This window comes from Zalophus californianus, chromosome 5, assembly GCF_009762305.2.
Source record: "Zalophus californianus isolate mZalCal1 chromosome 5, mZalCal1.pri.v2, whole genome shotgun sequence".
Classification (NCBI taxonomy): Eukaryota; Metazoa; Chordata; class Mammalia; order Carnivora; family Otariidae; genus Zalophus; species Zalophus californianus.
The window spans coordinates 33,336,874-33,359,840 of record NC_045599.1 but is presented as its reverse complement, the minus strand read 5'-3'; the positions used below and the strand labels follow the sequence as shown (position 1 = coordinate 33,359,840).

Below are 22,967 nucleotides of genomic sequence, written 5' to 3'. Positions count from 1 at the left end.
TGATTTAAGTAAGCTTATTCCACATTTTTAAAGATTCAGTAAAGATTAGGAAGGCTAAAAGCTCACAAAAGAAGAAAGGAAACTGGGATAGTATAATTGGGATGGGAAGAGGGGAGGAGAATATGACAAGAGGAAACAGACAACAGTAAGGAAAAAAATGTTGCAATCAAGAGACAGAGGACTGGCCTGCCTTTGAATATCACTCCAGCTACATCTTAGTTCTTGGTCTTCATCCACTGTCAACAGCCATTCTGGCTGCATTTCTGAACTGGGCTCTCATGGAGGTGATACATTCACCAGCCATCTTTAGGAAGGTAAATGATTAATTGCACTGTTTTCCCACTGCTGCAAGGACAATGAAAGGGAAAGTAAACTTGTGCACCTCATTTCATATCTAGTTGTAATTTTCCACACAACAATAAACAGAAACATACACTTTAAGGTTATCAGGCCTTTCTTTTTTTCTTTTCCTGTGTGTATGTGTGTTGTGTCTGTGTGCTTTCATCAAGATAGTTAATATAAAAATTCCAATCTCCAAATCATCATCCAGTTGATAATAATTTCAATGTAATTTGAATCTTCTAACCACAAATACAAGAACATGGAATGCTTATAGTTTTCTCTGAACATCCCTTTTAATTAAAAGTATTTAAATTGATCTAATAAAATTATAAATAAAGAGAAAGCAATGTAATTTAGAATTATGATTTTCAGACATGAAAATCACTAGCAGGAAAATTTAATGTATAATCTTATGTGAGTATCTCTAAAGCCTACAAAGAAATTCTACTTTTAGCTCTCCTACCCAAGATACAACACAGGCTGATGTTTTGCTTTGTTGTTGTTTTTTTTTTTAAAGTAATCTCTACACCCAGTGTGGGGCTCCAACTCATGACCTGCAAAGCAACAGCTGCATGCTCAACCAACTGGGCAACCCAGGCTCCCCACAGGATGGTTTTGATACCAAAGTTCTCAAATAAAAGCTCATGGCAACTTTATTTTTTGCCTTTGCAAATAACAAAAAAGAAAAGGGGAAAACACACTTTTATGTGTTAGTGCTGTACAGCTTAGTTAAATTCACTTCCAAAACACCTCAAGGAATACGTAATTTTACAAAGATAGTTCTAAAATGGAAAATACCAAGTTGGTGTTTTTGGAGGCTCGTGTAAAGAAGTTGAGCACACAGATTAAAGAGAAATTATTACAGATATATTTCTTAACCCACCTGCTATCAGGTCATCAAGAGTGTCGGTAAGCGTCTGGGCTGGAGTTGCAACCATTAGTCCATCTGGTTCTTGAACTAACAGCCCCTGATCATGTCCAGTAATAGCAATCTGAGGCTGTCCTATAATCTGATGATTACCTGATACTTTCTGAAGTTCAAGAGAATTTGTCCCATTAGAACCTAAGTCACTGGAAAAGTTACACTGTGGAGATGATAAAGGCTGGACTGGGACAAGATCAATTTGTTCTGCCGATGGTGGAGACTGCTGCTCATCATCAACATCATTATCTTTAAATAAGATTGTGTCAACCTGAGGTAACTCTGAAAAGTGATCCTCTGGGAGACTACCATCTCCTTCCCCTTCTGGGAAGACTCCTCTATGAGAGCACTGCTGGTGTAGAGACACTGTGTCTTTCTGACCTTTGGTTTCCAAGTATTCTTTGGTAAATTGCTGCTGTGTTTTCATCTGCAACTGCCTTTCCACTTTCTGTAGTTCCTTCAGTATTTTCTTCTTCTTCTGGACTTGCTCTTCTCTGTTCTTTTTAAGTTCTTCTATCTTATCTTTGTTCAGAGGTTCACCTTGAATTAACTCCAGTGACTTAAGCTGTGCTTTTTCAATAGCACTAATTCTTTGTCCCAGTTCATTCAGCTTGCCTTCAGTCTCCTCTACTATGCACTCCAAAGGCTGGTATGGGTGAAAAGGTGGCAGTACGTCCTGATCTGCTACCTGCAGGGAACTGGACTTCTGCTTGGATGTACCTAAGCACATGAAAAATGTTTGAAAAAGTGCCATGCTAAAAAAAAAAAAAAAATCAGCTCCCCCTCCCACACACACACGGACCTCCCTCCCAAAACCCTTGAATGTTCAAAGATTCACACCAGTGGGAGGTAGATTAAAGACTGTACTCATCTACTTCAAAACAGCACACACTGGGATGTTGTCAATTCAAAAAATGTGAATTTTTAAGTTAAAAATCAAAATTTTAGGATAGGAGGATTTTGGAAGTTAAGACGAGGCAGGGAGAAAGGAGATCAAAGAGGAAAGAATCTCAAAATTCTGTTTATTGGACTGGACTTTTAAAGAACATCAAATCTAAAATAGTGTCAAAATAGTGTTGAGGATATCATTAAAGATATCCCAGTTGTTTCTTTACAATATTAACTGTGCAAGTAAAGGTTACTACAGGAAACTATAACTTGTAAATCAACATAGTGAAAAGTGTTTTTCAAGTGGTCAAAACCTTTGTCTTATATTAAAATATGATGTGAAATTAGTTTTTTCCAGACCTACCCTTCTAAAATTTTCCACTAAATAAGCCTTAAACATTTCTTTACCTGAAAACTACATTAAACTTAAATCACAAAGGACAATTATTCTGAGTTTAAATAAAGTCTTCATGTAAAAGTCTACAAAAAAACCAATGAGTGTTACCTAGGAGAAAATCAGATTTCTCATATTGATGGTGTATGTTAAAAATGAAGTAAATGTATGTTATTTTAAGATTTTAGATCGCACTTAAATTAAGGTACTCCCCTCATGACAAAATAATTATCATTATTAACAATCCTACCATCTGGACATAAAATGAAGGAAATATAACAATAACTACTTTGAGGCAAACTCAAGGCTTACTCTTCCTGTTTAGGAAGAACTGGGGCTATTCAACAATGAAAAGGAACAAACTACCGATACATTCTACAAGGTGGACAAACCCTGAAAACATTATGCTAAGTGAAAGAAGCCAGACACAAAAGATAACATATTGTGCAATACCATTTATATCAAATCTATAGAGAAAGGCAAATCTATAGAGACAGAAAGGAAAGTAGTGGTTGCCTGGGGTTATGGTACTGAGAATGAATTACAAACTGGCATGAGTGATATTTTCAGAGTGATAGAGATGTTTAAAACTAGGTGGTGGTGATTGTTACATAATTAGGTAATTTACTAAAACTCACTGCACTGTACACTTAAAATGAAGGAACTTTATGGTATATAAACTAAACAACAGTAAATCCACTTTTAAAAAAGATCTGGGTAAAAAATAGTTGTTTACTCTTCTGAATTGCAATCAACATATATGAAAAACATTGGTAACTTAATAGTTTTAAAAATAAGATCATCCAATGCATTCAGCACGATTCTCAAGTCCAAAGGAAAAACGTCATCACCCATTTGATGTTAAAATACTCTGAATTACAAGAGGGCAATAAAACCACTAGAGGAAAAAAATCAGAGATTCAACTGTTTTTGTTTTGTTTTTGCTAGAATAGGAAATCTCAAAAATGCAGGTACCTCAAACATCTGCAACATGTTATTAATGAAAAAGTCCAACAGTTTTCCCCCTAGATACTGACTTTAACAGATTCAGGATACCACATTTCCCAAACTATAGCAATCACTTTAAGAGACTTAATTATTCTTTAAAAGCAACCTTCAGCAAAATGTATTACCCAGATTCAATTTCAAATTTATATCTGAGCAAAGGGATGGGTCAAGACTTTATCCTTTCAGAGCAAAAGCCATCATATTTGTGAGATAAATGTTTCTAAAGATATTATTTATTTACTTGAGAGAGAAAGAGAGAACACACTAGCAAGGGGAGGGACAGGATGGGGAGCAGACCCCCCTGCTGAGCAGGGAGCTCAACGCAGGGCTCAATCCCAGGACTCTGGGATCATGACCTGAGCCAAAGGCAGACACTCAACTGACTGAGCTACCCAGGCACCCTTGTGAGATAATTTAATAACTACTTCCATAAGATCTTACAGGAATTCATGGTTTGATTTATTTGTTCCAAGTACCTAATAACAATCAACAGGTAAGAAAAGGGAGATTTACTGCCACAAATAGCAATGTAGATATCTGCTAATCCAGCAAAGAAATTTTCAAATCATGTAATAAATTCAATGACAATTCAAGCTCTGCAAAGACTGAATGTTCCTTTAAAATGTTCATTAATTTTAAAACATGCTATTTAATTTGTATTTAAGATTAAGGAAAACTAGGTAAGAGGTCAACACCAATCAGACTGGTAATTATATGACCACCCTGGACATTCTCAGATCTTAAAATCTTATAAACAGTGTGACCCAAAATAAGATTGGAATTTTGAGGACAGTAACAGATAGGAATAAGCCCTATCTTGTTAACAAATAAAATACAATAAGCTTACAGCACAAGATTACTAAAATTAACTTATTTAACTTATTATAAAGACTAAGCCCAGGACATACGTAGCAGGGAAGAACAGGATGGTGAAAATAATGGACAAAAAGCAGTTCTTCCCAAAATAGCTAATAGTTGAGTATCTGTAATCATGGAGTTAGTGGGATTGCATAGATACACATTAAAGCATTAATACAAGTTATAAATCAAGAATAAAACAAGTTGGTAAAAACAAATAATGTCACCCAATTATTCCTAGAAGCTAAAGCAACACCTTCATGTTCGGGAAAAGGAGAGAATGGGACAAGTATCCCTTTAGCAACAAAAATTTTAGTAGGTAGGAAGGCTATAGTATAAGATGCCAGAATATAAGAGTTCTAGCTTTTTAAAACATCTCCCACTATCAGATACAAATAAATTAAATCTATTCACTAGTAGCATTGAGTGACATCATAAAGTACTATTTAGGAATACAGGTAAAGCCAACATCTTACTCTTTGGTCTGGTGTTTTCCTACTTTCTCAGCTTTCCCTTTTCCTCCATTAATAAAACTAAAAAAGTTTGTAATAGGAAACCATGATATAGAGACAGCTTTGAATATAGCCTTTATTTTACGCACAGTGAGAGAATGAAGTGGACATATACTTGCCAAAAATTGAGTTTACTATTAAAATGAGTTTAAGTCCATCAATCATTTTTGTGTCTAAATTAGTACTTTGTGCAATAAAAAATAAAGACCAAAGGGAAAAATACCTGACATACAGATGGATCTAGGTTTGGTTTCCTATTTCCTTACTTGTTTTTTGTCTAAGGATATTTAAACATTGTCCCGCAATTCCCTTGCTTTCTTACATTACCACACAGCACCTTACTAGAATGATTTTTAAACAACACTCCCAACTGGGTCTTAGGTGGAAAAAAAAGACTGATGAAATACAGTTGAAAGTAACATAATTACATCAAGTGTAGTAGCATATATATTGTCTCGTGGAATTTGTATTTGGATAAACAGATGTATATTATGTTCTAAGTTTCAATATAAAATATTTCTTTTTTTTAAGATTTTTCATTTGTTCGTTTGAAACACAAGAGATACAGAGAGAGAGCATGAGCAGGGGGAGAGGCAGAAGTAGACTTCCCGCTGAGCCAGGAGCCCGATGTGGGGCTCGATCCCAGGACCCTGGGATCATGACCTGAACCGAAGACAGAGGCTCAACCATCTGAGCCACCCAGGCGCCCCTATAAAATATTTCTTATTATGGTCACGGTAAAAAGTGAAAGCCACTGGCCTAGAAATAACTCATTTTTCCTTTATACCTAGATTTCTGTCTCAAAATTTCCCAAAGTAGCGGGGCATCCTATACATCTTTAACACAGAAGGATAACCAAGAGTGTCCAAAGAGACAGCATCTGTGTAACATGCTAAAAGATTAATTGAACCTCCTCCCTTTTACTGTAAATCTCATATGTTAAAAGACATTAAATTTGGCCATATGTAAATTCACATAAGCAGGATTACAAAATGGAAATCTGCTAAATTAGAGAATATTAGCAGTAAAATCTCCAGAGGAACACTCAATTTCATTCACTGTACCTATAATTTCTACACAATTTTAATGATTTGATATGAAAATGAGAACTTTTCATGTTACCTACTCCAATAAACAATTCTGGGATATAAAGTAGCATATTAATTTAATTCTTAGTTTATATTCAAATTTGTTTTCCATCTTTTCCCAACCATTCTAGAATACTATTTCTTCATTAATTTTTTAAACATCCTCTTTAATTACAATGTCTCTCTTCTTAAAAAAAAATTCTTAATAATTTTCTTTGTCTTCAGAATAATCTAAATTCTTAGCCTGGCACTCATTATTTAACAAATATTTGAACATCTAGTACAAGCAAGGCATAGTGGACCATACAAAGACAAGCAACATAAACCCTGCCCTTGAGGAGCTTACAGTCTAAAAGGGGAGATAAAAATGTACAAAACCAAATACAAAGGTAAAGCCAAGGGCTGGCAGGCTTGGAAATGGGAGAGAGGGTGTATAATATGGGTAATATGGGAACCCTTATGCATTGCTAGTGGGAGTGTAAATTGCTGTAGCCATTCTAGAGAGCAATTTGTGGCACTGGTCAGATAAACATTATGGAGTCCTATGACAGGTAATTTTTTTTTTTTTTTTTTTAAGAGAGAGTGAGCGAGCACATATATGGTGGGGGGAGGGGCAGAGGGAGAGGTAGAGAGAGAATCTCAAGCAGACTCCCCACTGAGCTCGGAGCCCCAGGCCACCGTGCTTGATCTCACCACCCTGAGATCATGACCAGGGCCAAAATCAAGAGGCAGATGCTTAACTGACTGAGTCACCCAGGCTCCTCCTATGACAGTAATTCTGTTCCTGATTTTATCCCAAAGAGATTCTCAAACAGATCCTTAAGATTTTATCCCAAAGAGATTCTCAAACAGATTGGTGGGGGATGAGAGGCAATTTGGATACCCATCACTGGAAAAAGACAAGTGAAAAATGGAAGATATAAAGGATGAAGCACTATGCTGCCAGCAGAAACAGTATAGAGGTAGACACATGGATAGATCTGTAAAAGTGTTGAGTGAAAAAAGTAAAAAACAAAACATGATCTATAGCATAATACCATGCATATAAATTAAAAATACACACAAAATAGGAAACATTTTATAAGAACTTATAAAAACAAAAGAATTCACATCATACACAACAGAATGATTGTCTACAGGGGAAGTATGATTAACTCAAGCTTCTACACTTGAAGTCCAAGGCTTGGGAAGGGAAGGGGCAGGTGTGACCAGAGTCAGAAGGAAGATCCAATAAGGAGCTGTAGTACTCCAGAAGAAAGAAATTACTCCTTAAGAGGGCTTGAGGTGCACACAAAAGATGTGTTTTGTTTATCCTGACATCAATTTAATGTCTTGTGGTAGATTAGTTCTAAGTTGTACAACCTGCAGAGGATAATCACGAGTCCTATCTTTTAGAATCTCTGTAGAACCAGTTACAACAAATAAGTTAGATATAACAGTAGCTTTAATCAACAAATTTATTTACAAAACTGATTCAGAAAGGCATAAGGTTGATATTACTTATGCATCCTTTCCCAACTGAACATTCAAAGCTATAGTTAATAAAGCTAAATAATACTAGAAAACTGAGCATATCACTATCACTTGGTTTCACATTTTGTTTATAGAGGTGATCTTGAGGCCTTTGTCAGATGCCACCTAGAATGTCAAATCCTTTGAAAACCAACAAAGGATAAGTGAGATTAGCTGCCTAAATCAGGAGAATATGGGTCAATATGGATGGAACAAATGGTACAAATGGATCATGAAAGAAAAGAATATCTGGGTAGTATATATATAAAATACCTAGGTAAGTTTTAAGGGCATGAAAATATTTTAGGAGGATGCAGATACAAATAATAAAAAGACTTCAGGCAGAAGTAAAATGTTCTAAGAACTTAAAAGATGATTGCTACGAAAGGAAGAAAGTCCTAGAGAATAAGAACTCTCCCTCATCCCTAATCACATTTGCAATACAGATATAATCTATGGCCTTAGAAGAAACAAAAACAACTGGGTCAAAGAGAGATTTCATCACTCAAAGGAACTTCTTTAGAGACATAAATGAGAAGTTTTAAGGAGAAAAAGCCACTTTAAGGAGGAAAAAGTAATAATATATCTTTTATGATTTAAGATACGTTTTCCTATCTGGGTAATTCAGTGTGTACATTTACATCATCAACTAATTTTTCCTGATTCATAGTGATACAATATTCTATGATGCACATGATTTATACTAAAATAACATCTAAATACGGTGCATCATCGCAGTTTGATTCTACATAAAGGAATATTAGGTTGGCAATGCCACGTGGCATCTGGCAACAGCAAGTACCCAAGTATCTAAATACAACTGTTAATTTTTTCCTTCTCTTATAATTTAGTAAATGAAAGATTACTCAAAAGGCTAGTTCATTTTTATGCTATTTGATAAGTAATAAAACATCAAAGTGAAGAAAATTAAGTAGATACCAAGTATCAGATGGTATTTCAGTAATTAAAAAATATGATTATTCACTTGACCATCAACTTGAAGAAACCCTACCCAAACATTTCTGTTACTTACATATTAAACCTAAATTTAAAATGTTTTACTTCTTCTCTGCACACATTCCATGTCCTTCCCAGATTATTTGATTATTTTGTGGCTCTGTTATTAATATAGTTTTTGAATCATTTCTTTTTTTTTTTTAAGATTTTATTTATTTATTCATGAGAGACACAGAGAGAGAGAGAGCGAGAGAGAGGCAGAGGGAGAAGCAGGCTCCCAAGGAGCAGGGAGCCCGATGCGGGACTCGATCCCAGGACTCTGGGATCATGACCTGAGCCGAAGGCAGATGCTTAACCATCTGAGCCACCCAGGCGCCCTGAATCATTTCTTATTTAGTATTGAATTTCCCCAGCCAAAGTTACTGGAGTCCTCTACAATGTATAGCCAAACAAAAAACAAAAACAGACACATTTATGTTTAAATATTTTACTAACAGTAAAGTCAATTAGGATGCTTATTTTCCTTAACAAGTACATGCTTAATTTGCTTTTTATTTGTTAAAATTAAAAACAGCAGTCTTCATTTTCTGAAGAGTTTGAATAGCTAGGTGTCCAATGGAAAACTCCATTATTAGCTTAAGTCAGAGAGATTACAGATATTTTATCTCTGAAATTAATAGTTTAGAAATGAAGTAACCCTTGGTCAAGGCCCTCAATACTCTAAATTACTCAAATTGACATAATTTAAAAGAAGCTTCTGCTTGGTGCTGTAACAGTCAACTCTAACGAACTTTTCTTAAATCAAAGAGAAACTAACATATACTTATACACCACAATGTGCTTTCAAAAATCTAGAGCTTGGTTATCATATACTGAATGAAATATGCTCATAAATTTGTTTTTATGTAATTTTTAAATACCTTACACATTACCTATTTTATTTCAGGGAACTCATATAAGACAACTATACATGAGTATCAAGGGAAAGTACTTTATATCTACAAGTGAAAAAGCAGGAAAATATCAGAGTTCATAAACTTGAGTCCTTTAAATAGTATATGCTTCTTAATATTTACTTGGATATTATTTATATACTTCCCCCCACCAATGTTTATAGCAGCAATGTCCACAATAGCCAAACAATGGAAAGAGCCAAGATGTCTATATACTTTTTGATTGTTACTTGTCTAGGTTCACATAATGACAGATATTAGCCCACCATATTCAGCATTACATGAAAGAAACTAAATGTAATTCTTAAACTTCTCTTTCAGTTGCATCAATGCTACAAAGACTTAACTAGACAGCAAACACACATTTCCATTCCTCATATTGTACTATTTAACAAAAGAACTGTCAAATGGAAAATGAATGTCTGATAAATTTTTGTTACTGTAATATAATCAACAAGTTGATATGCTTTTTAACTATTTTTATCTGTGCCAGAAGAAAACTACACCTAGCAGTATGTTAACAAGATAATTAGAAGTGACTTTTCCTAGTATTTATCTTCTTTCTTTTATAAACAGTCTGTGAGACTTAGCATTTGTCAGAATTACCTACCTCAATTAATCCTGGGTACACATTAACTGTATACCATTAAAGTATTTTTATGAATTCATTAATTAGGTGCTAAAATACCCATTTTAAGGAAAATAATTCAATAACTAACCTTTTTGTACTCCTAAAAGGGCAGGAGAGTTCTCCTGTGATGTTCTGTCAGGTTCTTGGGGAGGTACAACCATGGCGAGTGTATGCATTGGTACACGTGGAACCTAAAAAGTTAACTCAGAAAAAATATCATCTCAGACCAAAGAATAAAACAAGGGCCCATAAATCAAATGGAAATTTAGATGTTCTTCATATATTACCAACTTCATTGTTTTGTTTCTAAAAAAAAAAAAAAAAAAAACCGAACCAAACAAAAAAAGCCTTCACCAAGGAATAATTTCTGAGAATACTGAATTGGACAAACTCTGGCGCTCTATAGGCAGTGAATGATTTAAGCTAAACAGAATTAGTGTTACTCTCTTATTAGAGAGAAAGCCTTGTTGGGCCTTGGTTGTTCTGATTATAGCCAGGAGTACAAGTCACATATTGACTGGCCAATTTACCCTTGTTCAAATTCTGTACAGGTCAAAAAAAGAAAATCCAACATAGTCCCTAATTGGGGTATTTTAGCAGTTCTCAGGATAACTTTGTATACTTAGTATACTCTATTCTCTCCATATTTTTAGGTAGGTTTAAAAATTACTTTTATCAATTTTTGGTGCATATTTCCTGGTTAATTACACTTTCCTGGTTAACAAAAGTAACTATCTCTAGAATAACTAATATTGTCTTGGGAGGTAGTAAGGAAGAAGTTGTCCCTTGGTTTAAGGTTATGCTTAATGTATTCATTAAAAACAAATAACCCTAAAGACCTAGCTATAGTAGGTTGACAACTTGGAAAATTTATATTTATATATAAATTTTATATATATATTTATATATAAATTTATATATAAAAAAGAAATTTTCAGTAAATAAGGCGATACGTAATTTTCATGTACTTTTGAAGAAAATAAATCTTAAAGAATTTAGGATCATGTTTAGCTCAATACGTAATAGAAAAGAGAAACAAATCCATTTTCCTTAAAACTAATTTTAAACAAAAACTCCCAATTTGGAGGCTTTATATTTATAAATCAGCTGTTTTATTTTACCTGAGATTGATCTTGAGAAGGTGAGGTGAGCTGAGACACATCTGTAGTAGGAACTGACAGAACATTGTTTGGATAATCCAACAGATAAGAAACAACATTAGTATGGCCACCTTTTGCAGCTTCGATGAGCATCGTCGAGCCATCCTGAGAAAGATGGACAAAGCCATTAATCAATTATTTGTAAATTTCTTCTTACAATTGCTATAAACATTTAGTTTCTTAGCAGCCTGTCTAGAACCAAAACTCATTTATAAATAGTAATGAATATGAAGCACTGAGACCAGGCAAACACATCTTCAGTATCTTTTAATAATAATGACTATATTATTCATTTACTTATTTTTAGGTAGGCTACCTTGAGTCGATGAGTAGGGTCAGCTCCATGAGCCAAGAGTAGCTCAACAACAGCCAGGTGACCTCCTGCACATGCCAGTGACACTACCGTATGATCATTATTGGCTGTAGCCCTATTCACATTGGCACCTTCAAAGAAATATAAACAGCAATCTTAGAAAAAGGTAGAATCAAGCAAGTTCACAAATAATAGCACTTTAGAGATTTTTTTTTTTGAAGTATGACATAGATACAAAAAAGTGCACAAATCGTAAGTGTATGGTTGAAAACTTTTCACAGAGTGAACACACCTGTGTAACCAGCACCCAGGTAAAGAAACAGAACATTATCCACATACCACAAGTCCCACACCTTGTGCCCTCTTTCAGTCACGCCCCACCCTTCCAATAGTACTACTATTCTGACTTCCAAACTGGTTTTAGGTTTTGAACTTTATATGAATGAAATCATACAGTGTACTCTTTTGTGTCTGGCTTCTTTCGCTCAATATAATATTTGTGAGATTCATCCACAATGTTGCGCGTAGCTGTAGTTCGTTCATTCAATATCACTTTTAAAATGGAAAATCTAGAAGACTAAGATTAATAAATATATACAGGTTAACATAAGCATCAAATAGTATCATTGTATCTAACTCTCAAAATGTTGTAAAGACATTTTTTATCTACTTCTAGAATGTGGCAATATAGCCAGGTCTCAAAGTAGAGAAAACAGATTTTTTAAACAATATTTAAGAGATCTTTAATTCTTTATATTGTATATTTTAAGTGTCAGAGGGACCTGGATATGGAGAGAAGACAAGAATATCCAAAAATGTTATCTGAAAGGCTATTTAGTAAGTTGTTCAACAGCTTTGTTCAACCTGACCTGAAGAAAGTCTAAATGCAAAACCCTTTCTTGGCCTCCTTTTTGATAAATTGTTTTTGACCCCTAAAAAAAATTACAATGTGCCGAAGTCTCAACTAGATAGTTATTCTTTCTTCCTTAATTCCAGACTTAGTTTCTGAAGAGAAAAATAAACCCATGGGAAAAACCAATATAATTAATTTAATTTTCAGAAATATCCAGCTGAACCTAATCCTAATTCACATAAAAGCACCTTTTGGGAAGGGCAAGCAAGACACACCAATAAACATTCTTATATTAGCAACATGCAATTATTTTTAAAGTTGTTAATAATAAATTTAGATGGCAGGATTGTTTAGCAGTTACTACAGTCTAGAAAGGCTATAATCAATGTGTTCCTCCTCCTGACAAGTCTGATTACATGCTTAGCAGGGTTGGTGTCGGCTATGATTAGATAACCCCCTCAGTCAAGGAGCCTGAGAGAATTCCAAAGGTTATCAGGGTTGGTGTCGGCTATGATTAGATAACCCCCTCAGTCAAGGAGCCTGAGAGAATTCCAAAGGTTACCCATCTTTTTATTATTACTTCAGTATGCTTGAGGTAAATAGCTTTTACAGACTATGTTATAACACTATGAAAAGATACACCTTATTTGGTAGCACAAATGTGCTATTAAGAAAATAAACCTAGTTGGAATCCAATTAAAGAAGAAAAGAAGTATTTTTTTTTTATTTTATTTATTTATTCAATAGAGAGAAACATAGCAAGAGAGGAGAAAGCAGCGGCAGAGGGAGAGGGAGAACCGGACTCCCCGCTGAGCAAGGAGCCCGATGTGGGACTCTCCCAGAACCCTGGGATCATGACTTGAGCCAAAGGCAGACACTTAACGAATAAGCCACCCAGGCGCCCAAGAAAATAAGTGTATTTAAAAGGATAGAATTTTATACTGCTTTCGTAGTGGCACAAAATATCTGAGTTCTGTTGGAATGTAGGTATAAAATTTTTATTTATTTATTTTTTAAAGGCTTCCAATTTATTTTTTTTTTAAGATTTTATTTATTTATTTGAGAGAGAGAGAATGAGAGATAGAGAGCATGAGAGGGAAGAGGGTGAGAGGGAGAAGCAGACTCCCCGCTGAGTGGGGAGCCTGATGTGGGACTCGATCCCGGGACTCCAGGATCATGACCTGAGCCGAAGGCAGTCGCTTAACCAACTGAGCCACCCAGGCGCCCTATTTATTTATTTTTAATAAAATTCTTTTTTTAGGGGCTCAGTTGGTTAAGTGCCTGCTTTCAGCTCAGGTCATGATCCCAAGGTCCTGGGATTGAGCCCTGCGTCGGGCTCCCTGCTCAGCAGGGAGCCTGCTTCTCCCTCTTCTCCCTTGCTGGTGTCCTCTCTTGCTATCTCTGTCACTGTCTCTGTCTCTTTCTCAAATAAATAGAATCTTAAAAAAACACATTTTAAAATTCTTATTTTAACAACATGACATCACCCAAGCAGACTTCCCTTGCATTTTACCATCCTACCCCAGGATCTTTCATCAAATGCTAGAGTACCTCTAACACTAAACACACAGTTAGGCTGAACCAAATGAAATCGCTAATATTACCATTTTTGATGTATAAAATGACAGTTTTGTGGTTCAACCTAACGTGGGTTCAGCAGTATTTCACTTTTTGTTAGTGAACAGTCTTGAACTATCTCCATCCATCATGTGAACTTCTTTGCCTAAATATATTCTAATAATACAACCTCTGGAGGAATATAAAAATATACATAACACCCTTGTATATGTGGTTAATTCAACTGTACAATAAACAGTAGTGCCTCCCAACCCCACCTCCCAGCAGAACTGCCTTATCATTAAGTGCTGAACAATACTCTATCTACTAAATATAACTGGATGTTTTACATTTGGCTTTTCCAACTTTGGGTAGCAATAATATGCTGCTTAGTTGCCAAAATTCAAATTCAAAACTAATATAGAAAAATCCCAATAAGTACCTCATGAACTCTACACTTACTAAATAAAATATAGCAACAAAAGACTAGGATACAATACTTGGACTGTAGGAAAAATAGCTCTAACACAAATTGCGCCAGTTTAGGATTTTCTTTTTTCAGAAATGATAGCCTCTTACTTGTGCTTCCCTTACCTTTGCTAATAAGAAACTGCACGGTGCACAAATGACCAGCTCTTGCAGCTTTCATCAAAGGTGTTCTTCCACCCTCAGATTCGTGTTCCTATTAAAGAAACATCAGTGCCGATTCATTAACCATCTATTTTAAACACAGTACAAATGACATGAGAAATAAGATTTAATACTTACTGTAGCCACTTATAATATCTATCTCAATTCCTTCAAAATGTAGGATTAATTTCAGTCCACAGGAGATGGTATAACTTTTCAAGGGCAAGTTCACTTTTGCATACCAAACAGCGTTTAAAGATATTACTTATGTTTAGTTTGAGCCTCAAAGAGAAATAGCTGCATTTTTCTAATCCTAAAGTCAAAAAGATGTTTTCCTAACTATTCACATCAATTGTGAAAAAAGAACCTTAGTCTTACACATGATTAAGAAGATCCTGATCTTACCATATTAGAAACCAATAAGAACTCTATCATAGGACAGAAACCAGTTCTTTTTTAAAATTTTATTTATCCAGAAACCAGTCTCTAAAGAAGAACACTAAACACTATGGTATTTCAAGACTAAAGAGAAAAGAAAAAAGGAGACGACATACCAACAAGCAGACATTTTATTAGACTAGAAATTAAATATGTGAATACTGAAAGGCAAAAGAAGCAGTTTTATAATAGCAGAAGACTGTTATTCCTTCTAGGAAGTTTGCCAGCAAGAGAAGTGAATGATAAAACAGCTTGCTACCATCCTAATATCAAATGCCCCTAAAAGGAGCTTGCTAATATGCTAAGTAGGACTGCTGGGAGAACTGTGAACTCTTATTACATTCATCTAAGTATTAAAATGTAGCTGACTGATGAGCACTGGGTGTTGTATGTAAGTGATGAACCACTGAATTCTACCCCAGAAACCAATCTTGCACTGTATGTTAACTATAAACAAAAAGTGGGAGCCTGGGTGGCTCAGTCGGTTGGGCATCTGCCTTGAGCTCAGGTCATGATCCCAGAGTCCTGGGATCAAGTCCCGCATCAGGCTCCCTGCTCAGCTCGGAGTCTGTTTCTCCTCTGCCTCTTCCCTCTGCTTGTGTTCTCTCTCTCTCAAATAAATAATAAATAAAAATAAATAAAATAAAATGTAGCTGATATACTGCTTCTATGAAAAGTTCGCTCACTTATCCTGTTTCATTATGTATGTAAACATTAATTTCTGTTGTTCTGGTCCTCTTTTGTTACTAAGAAAAACTTGATAAAGGGGTGCCTGGGTGGTTCAGTCTCTGCCTTTGGCTCAGGTCACAATCCCAGACTCCTGGGACTGAGCCCCACATAGGGATCCCTGCTCAGCAGGGAGTCTGCTTCTCCCTCTCCCTCTGCCCCTCCACCCCACTAGTGTGTACGCTCTCTCTCTCTCAAATAAATAAATAAAATCTTAAAAAAAAACTTGATAAAGAACAGTGCTTAAGTCAAGCTTTACTTCAGCTCTATTCTAATTAACTCTGAGAATCCTTTAGCTACCATAGTCAACTTAAAAATAGTGTGCTCAGGGTGCCTGGCTGGCTCAGCCAGTGGACTATGCAACTCTTGATCTCTGGGGTTGAGTTCGAGTCCCACATTGGGTGTGGAAATTACTTAAAAAATAAAATCTTTTTTAAAAAATATTTATTTATTTGAGAGAGAGAGAGAGAGAATAACCAGGAGGGGCAGAGAGAGGGAGAGAAAATCTCAAGCAGACTCCATGCTGTGTGGAGCCCAATATAGGGCTTGATCACATGACCTTGGGATCATGAACTGAGATGCAATCAAGAGTCAGAGGCTTAACCAGCTAAGCCACCCAGGTGCCCCTAAAAAATAAAATCTTAAAAAAATACATAGTGTGCTCTGCTAATAGGATACTTTTCAGTCTGTTTATACAACTATACCTAATCTACAACTTAGGCAAACTAACAATGAGAAATAAGTAGATTGTCAACCCAATGGAAACTTTAAACTGGTCTGCAGTGACAAGAATTACACTCTAAAAGAGATTTAAAAATTCTTATCTTGATAGTACAGAATCTCAACCTCTTATAAAAATTAATTTATGTTTTGACTTCTTGTTATATATTTTGATGAGATGACAATCTTTACTAACTTTAAAATATAGAAGATGGTTAATACAGGTGATGCCAAAATCATTTGGCTTTAGAATGGATTGTGAATTTACATTCAAATGTAGGCAAATCTAACATTCTGGCAATTTACTTAAAATGGAATATACATATGAAGATCTTAGTCAGAAAGACCTTGAAAGTTGTTCAGTTTTTCCATTTCACTTTTTTTCTGAATTATCAATGCAATCAACTACAATCTGGAAATAAATTGCTCCTTTGGCAATTTGTTATTTCCACTCCTAACTCAAGGCCTTTCTGCTCAAGCTGTTCTTTCTTCCCTGTAACACTTCTCTATTAGCTCCTTTTCATCCTTCAGATCTCAAGCCAAGTGTTATTTCCTCAAGGTAGACCTCCCTGAACTTCCTGACCCAATTACTCTTTCTATTATAAATCTTCCTTGACTTATGATGGGGTTACGTACAGATAAACCCATTTTAAGTTGAAAATATCTTAAGTTCAAAGTGCATTTTATACACCTAACCTACTGAATATCATACCTTAGCTAAGCCTACCTTAAACATGCTCAGAGCATTTGCCCACAGCTGGGACAAAAAATCACCAAGCACAAAGTCTACTTCATAATAAAGTACTTAAAATCTCATGTAATGAATGAATTCTGTACTGAAAGTAAAAAACAGAATGGTTCTATGAGTTCATAATGGTTGCGAGTGCATTGGTTGTTATCCTTGGCTCACCGTAGCTGCTGCTCACTGCTGTTGCCCAGCATCCTGAGAGTATCTTACCATATATCGCCAGCCCAGGAAAATGTCAAAATTCAAAATTCGAAGTATGGTTTCTACTGAATGCGTATCACTTTTGCACCATCATAAAGTCGAAAAATCGTAAGTGAACCATCGTAAGTCCGGGACCATCTGTATGGACATAGCTATATGAAGCACTCCTTCATAAGTTTCAATCATATATTAGTTTGTATAACTATTTGCTTACATGTCTCTGCCACTAAACTGTAAGCTCCATGAGAACACCAATCGTGTCCATTTTTGCTTACCATTACATACCTAATGTCTAAAACAATAAAGTGAGTGAATACGGTTTACCAAGAAGGAACCTATGTGTAACTGACCTCTCAAATCTTCCCTCTTAGTACTGAGGTTTGAAGTTTTAATTTTCTACTAGGTAAATAAGAGAAAGAAAAGTTAATTTAACAAGAAATTAAGGTTAGTAGCTAAACTCAGAATTAGACATTCATTATCTGCATTTGATAATACACTGTTACTAGAACATGGGTGGGCAATATTAACGTCACTTTTTTTTTCCTTTTTCTTTCTTTCTCATCTCTTAGGCCTAGCAGCGGCACCCGGCAGCATATCTAGGTCCTGTGAGTAATGGCAAAGACAAAGGACTGTGAAAGCCCTCCTTTAGAATAAACTTTTAAAATAACTGTTAGTTCTGCATATATAAAATATTACTATAGCTCTTATAAGATAAAACATCAGAAAGTATAGTCCCAAGATCCTCACCCCAAGTTAAATTTCAAAATTCAATATACTAATAAAATTCCTGAAATAAAAGGTGCGAAAAGCTGTCTATTTTCCTTGCATTCTTTGGTTTTGAAAAACATAATTATATTTGAGAAAATGGTAGGTAAAATAATGCCCCAACTTTATAATGTATTTATATTTCATGTCCTAAAATCAATAATGTAAATCCTACAACATATGTAATTTGCCCCCAAATATCTGACCATTAAATCCTTCTCTTAAAATAGGAAATCAGGGGCACCTGGGTGGCTCAGTCGGTTGAGTGGCCAACTCCTGATTTTGGCGTGGGTCATGATCTTGGGGTCTGGGGACAGAGCCCCACATGGGGCTCTGCACTCAGCAGTGAGTCTGCTTGAGCCTCTCTCTCTCTCTGCCCCCCCCAACCCCTGCTCTTTTGTATGCACGCACATGCGCTCTCTCACACTAAATAAATAAATCTCTAAAATAGGAATCAAATTTGTATATACTACTTACTTATGAATGTTGGGTTTGTTAGCAAAGCCAATATTTGTTCAGATCAATCAAATTTTAGGATATAATTTATGGCATTTTTTTCCTTCATAAACAAAGAAAGTTATTTTTCAAAGTTATAAACTTAAATATTGCACATTGTAACATTTCTTCTTTCTCTGTTCTTGCAAACAGCTGGAACAATATAGGGTTTATTTATTCCTTGAACATTTGGTAAAACTCACCTATAAATTCATCTGAGCTTCTTCCTTTCATTGGATGGATGACTTTAAACTACCGATTCAATGTGTAATATACTTATTGTTCTACCGAGGTTTCCTATTCATGAGTTAATTTTGACAAATTTATATATTCACAGAAAAAAATCAGCATTCATTTCACGTATTGATTGTTCATAGGATTATCTTATAAATTTTAAAGATCTCTACTGTATCATATAGTTATAACTCCCTTTAAATTTCTACCATTTACCTGTGCCTTTCCCCCTTTTAAAAAAAGGGGGAAATTTTTATCTATTTCAATAGTTGTGTTTTGTTGTTGTTAAACCAGCTTTTAAGTTTGCTTTTCTTCCCTATTTTTTATCCCTATTTTTTGTTGTTTTCTATTAATTTTGCTTTTATCTTTATTAGTTCATTACTTCGTGGTGCTATTTGTTGTTCTTTTATTGGCTTCATTTACTTTCATTTTATATATATAAAAAAATCTTTCCTTCTAAGGTCCACTTTAGCTGTATCCTCCCACTTAAGTTTTGATGTATAGTTTTTGTGATAATTTCTTTGTAATTTTTACTATGATTGCCTCATTAACCCATGAATTATGTACAAGTGTTTTTTCTTCATTTTCTAGGTGAATGAGATTTTTAAAAAAGGTTTTATTGTTAATTTGTAATTTTAAAGCAATAGAGATCAAAGAATTTAGTCCATGTGACTAAGGAGTTTGTTTTAAAGACTTTGTAGCCTAAAACAGACAATTTTTAAACATGTTCCATGTATTGGAAAAGAAAACATAGTATATATAATGGAAACAGAATGTTAGCTATTTACAAGAGCAAATCTCATTTTTCTCTTAATAATTGTTTTATCTGTTTGATCAGCTTCATACAGAAGTCTGTGGAAAAAATCTATCACCACAAATGTAGACCTATCTTTCTTGTAACTTTGTAATTTTCTATTTTCTTTAGAAGGTAGATTATTAGTTACTGATTAATAACTGACATTATCAGTTGAAGGGACATTTATCTCTAAAAATGCTTTTGGCTTAAAATCTCATTTCATTGGATATTAATATTGCCTTACAGAACTTTTTCCATCACTTTGTCAACCTTCCCCTATCAGTTGTTTTAGATTTATCCCCTGAAGACAGAATTTGCTAGATTTTGATTTTTAATCTAATTCAAAAGTCTTTCCCTTTAACAACTGTGTTCAATAGATTTATATTTGTTCTGATTACTGATTTATTTTGCTAAAAAGAAATCTTTAAAGTTATTCAGTACCTGATCCTCCTCTCCTGAACAACACAGGGACTCTAGCATGGCTTTTCAACCTTCTAACACATCCTTCTGAATTTCATGCTATTGCTGTCTAGAATTTTAGTATTATTTTGGTTTTAAGCATAAAAATTTATGTTTTGTATTAAAAAATTTATATTTATAATATGTTTTACTAATTTCTTTGCTTACCGTAGCTTCCTGTATCCCACGCCTTCCTCCAGGATATATCTGTCTCCTTATTGATGTACATATCTTTTAGTAGTTCTTTTGGCAAGGATCTGAGGTGGTAAGCTCTTTCATTCTTTGTAGATCTGAAAATGAGCTTATTTTTCCTTCTCTGGAAGAGTAGTCGAGTATAGAATTCTATCTTTTTTCTTGGTATTTGGAGGATATTACTTCCCACTGTCTTCTGTGATTATTATTGTTGACGAGAATCTGCTGTCAAAAATTTGTTGTTCCTTTGAAGTAATGCATTTTTTCCCCTCTAGTAGCTTCTAAGATATTGTTTTTTATCTTTCAAATTCTACAGTTTCATTTGTTTTACTTATTAATTTTTCAATCAAGTATTCATGTCTGGCTTCAATTTCAGAAAATTCTCTATCATTAACTCTTCAAACATTGCCTCTACTTTGTATTTCTATCCTCTCATTCAGGAACTTGAAATGTGTGGTAGAGCTTCTCAATCTACCCTCTTTTTCTCAATTTCTCTTTCATAAAATCTTCCATTTCTTTATCTTTGCGCTTTATTGTGTTATTTGTTTAATCACCTGATTCACTAATTTTTTATTCAACTGTGTCCAATATACTATTTATCCCATATATTTTATATTTCCACAACTTTCCCTCTCACAAAGTTTAAATTTTTTATTTCATACCCATCTGTTCTTAATTCATAATTATTGGCTTTTGTTTGTCTCATGTTGTTTTATGGCTACTGGTTATAGTTTAAAATAAGCATGTTTAAAGTCTTTTATTTCAATTTCCTGGGCTTGTATTCTCCGGTTTTGCTGCTTTTTTGTTTGTTTGCTTACATTTTGACTATCTCTCCATGTAGATTTGCTCTTGAGCTTCATAATTTTTTTGAAAAGCTCATTTTGCATTAGAGTTTTTTCTTTTATTTCTATCCACAGACTTATCCCTTCTCATCAAATAGCCTGAAAGCTGCCTGAATCTGGCCCTAAAAGTCCATTTCAGCAGATCTTTCACTGACAACTTAAACTTCTGGTCTCCTGGAGTTATTTCAGTTCTGCTCACTAAATCAAAAAATAGTGTATTCCAAGTTCTTAGTTACACTGTTGTCTTTGCATCGTCATTCTACCAAGAACAAGTCATTTCTAACTGCAACCGTAGGAAGTTGCTTGCAGCTTTTTTTCCATCCTTGTTCACAGGTGGGGCAATAAGATCCCAGTTCCTTGCTTCATTCAAGTAGACTAGGTTTACTGGACTGCTCCATTTGCAATGCATTCAGTCCCCACTGCCCTAAAGAAATTGGAATCCCATCCCCCATAGCCCCCCTTTTTAAAAATTTTAATTCTCCTTGGGCCTATAGCTTCAGCTGTGGATCCACGCTCCATTTCTAGTCCAGTGTTCTTTAATCTTGTTTCTGACTATAGCTACATAATTTTAGCTTAGTTCATTTTTCTCCCTTATTTTATTTATTATATCTACGTACTTGAAACTACAGAGAGCAGAGAGCTTTCAAAATATACTAACACTGACTTCACCTTCTTGACTGGATGTCATTTGTACTTATATTTAAACAAACTTGAGATAGCTGAAAAGGACTCATTCAACATACAATAACCTAGAAAGAGAGAACTTGGCCTTCAAAAAGAAAAGGTATTAGGAGTTTTGTGTATTCACAAATAGCTTTAGATCAAGAAAAAAATAGATAAGTTTTTTAGCTTTGAATAGTAAAACTAAAAAAATATGTATATATGTTATTCCTTAATAAAAAGTTAACATAAAAAGTGGGAGGTCATATTTAAAGTTAAGGTAAGCTAATCAATAATGGTTGAAAATATTGATAAATGGATAATTAGAACTTTATAAGTCCCCTAAAATCTTATCCATGAAAAATACACTGCAAAGTTCTGGTTCTGATGAATAAGCACCTAGGAGGAAATAAATGTGTTTTTTTCCCAATTGGACTTAGATAACAAAATTTAATTTAAAATTAAGTTTATTTTTTAAAAAGTAAGTTGATTTCCTTTAAAATCACAGCCATGGACACCCAAGTTATACATCTAAGGATTGTAACTATATCACAGAGGCAGTATTTCTTTGAGTTGGAGGAGGAGATTGTCAAGGGAAAGACCAGAATCACAGGAGAGGGAGGGAGACTGTTTTATACTATATATGTACTAGAGGAGTCTGATGGTCTCCCCTGGGGGGTATGTTCTTCCAATCCACCACTGTATTTTAATTATTACCTTAGTGATCTGCTGTTACTGATCTTATTCATAACCCTTAGGACAACTGAGATGGAAAAAAGACTGAGGTACTATTCTAGGGCTTGTGTTTAGCTCAGTTTCTAAAAATCACCAAGTAACAAAGAGAAAAACCAAACTTACTCGGTTTGGCTGGAGGAAGAATGATGGATTATAAAGCAAAGATGGAAAAGGAAGAGAACTCAACACTTGATGCAGAATAATCTACGGACTCTAGCAATGTCTCAAAGTGTGGAATATGGAAAACTTGCCATCAGAATCTCTGGGGATATCATTTAAAATGCAGATTCCCCACTTCAAATCTGCTGAATCTGAACCTCTAATAAAAGTGGGCCACAAAATTCATTTAAAAAAGTAATCCCAAGTTTTTGAGACTTA

General features: G+C 34.7%; 1 protein-coding gene across 4 annotated transcripts in view; it reads right to left on the bottom strand.

Annotated features, from left to right (window-relative positions):
• Window positions 1–22,967, bottom strand: part of LOC113928824 (ankyrin repeat and KH domain-containing protein 1) — a 126,518-nt gene that overhangs the window by 30,954 nt on the left and 72,597 nt on the right. For 3 of the 4 annotated variants that reach the window (XM_027604961.1, XM_027604959.2, XM_027604960.1), the window contains 5 exons: window positions 14,543–14,630; window positions 11,542–11,669; window positions 11,187–11,330; window positions 10,154–10,256; window positions 1,226–1,984 (listed from right to left, as the gene is read on the bottom strand). In XM_027604961.1, the coding sequence (XP_027460762.1) occupies window positions 1,226–1,984; window positions 10,154–10,256; window positions 11,187–11,330; window positions 11,542–11,669; window positions 14,543–14,630 (1,222 nt within the window). The remainder of the gene's footprint in view (window positions 1–1,225; window positions 1,985–10,153; window positions 10,257–11,186; window positions 11,331–11,541; window positions 11,670–14,542; window positions 14,631–22,967) is intronic. The other variant, XM_027604962.2, reaches the window with a different exon arrangement.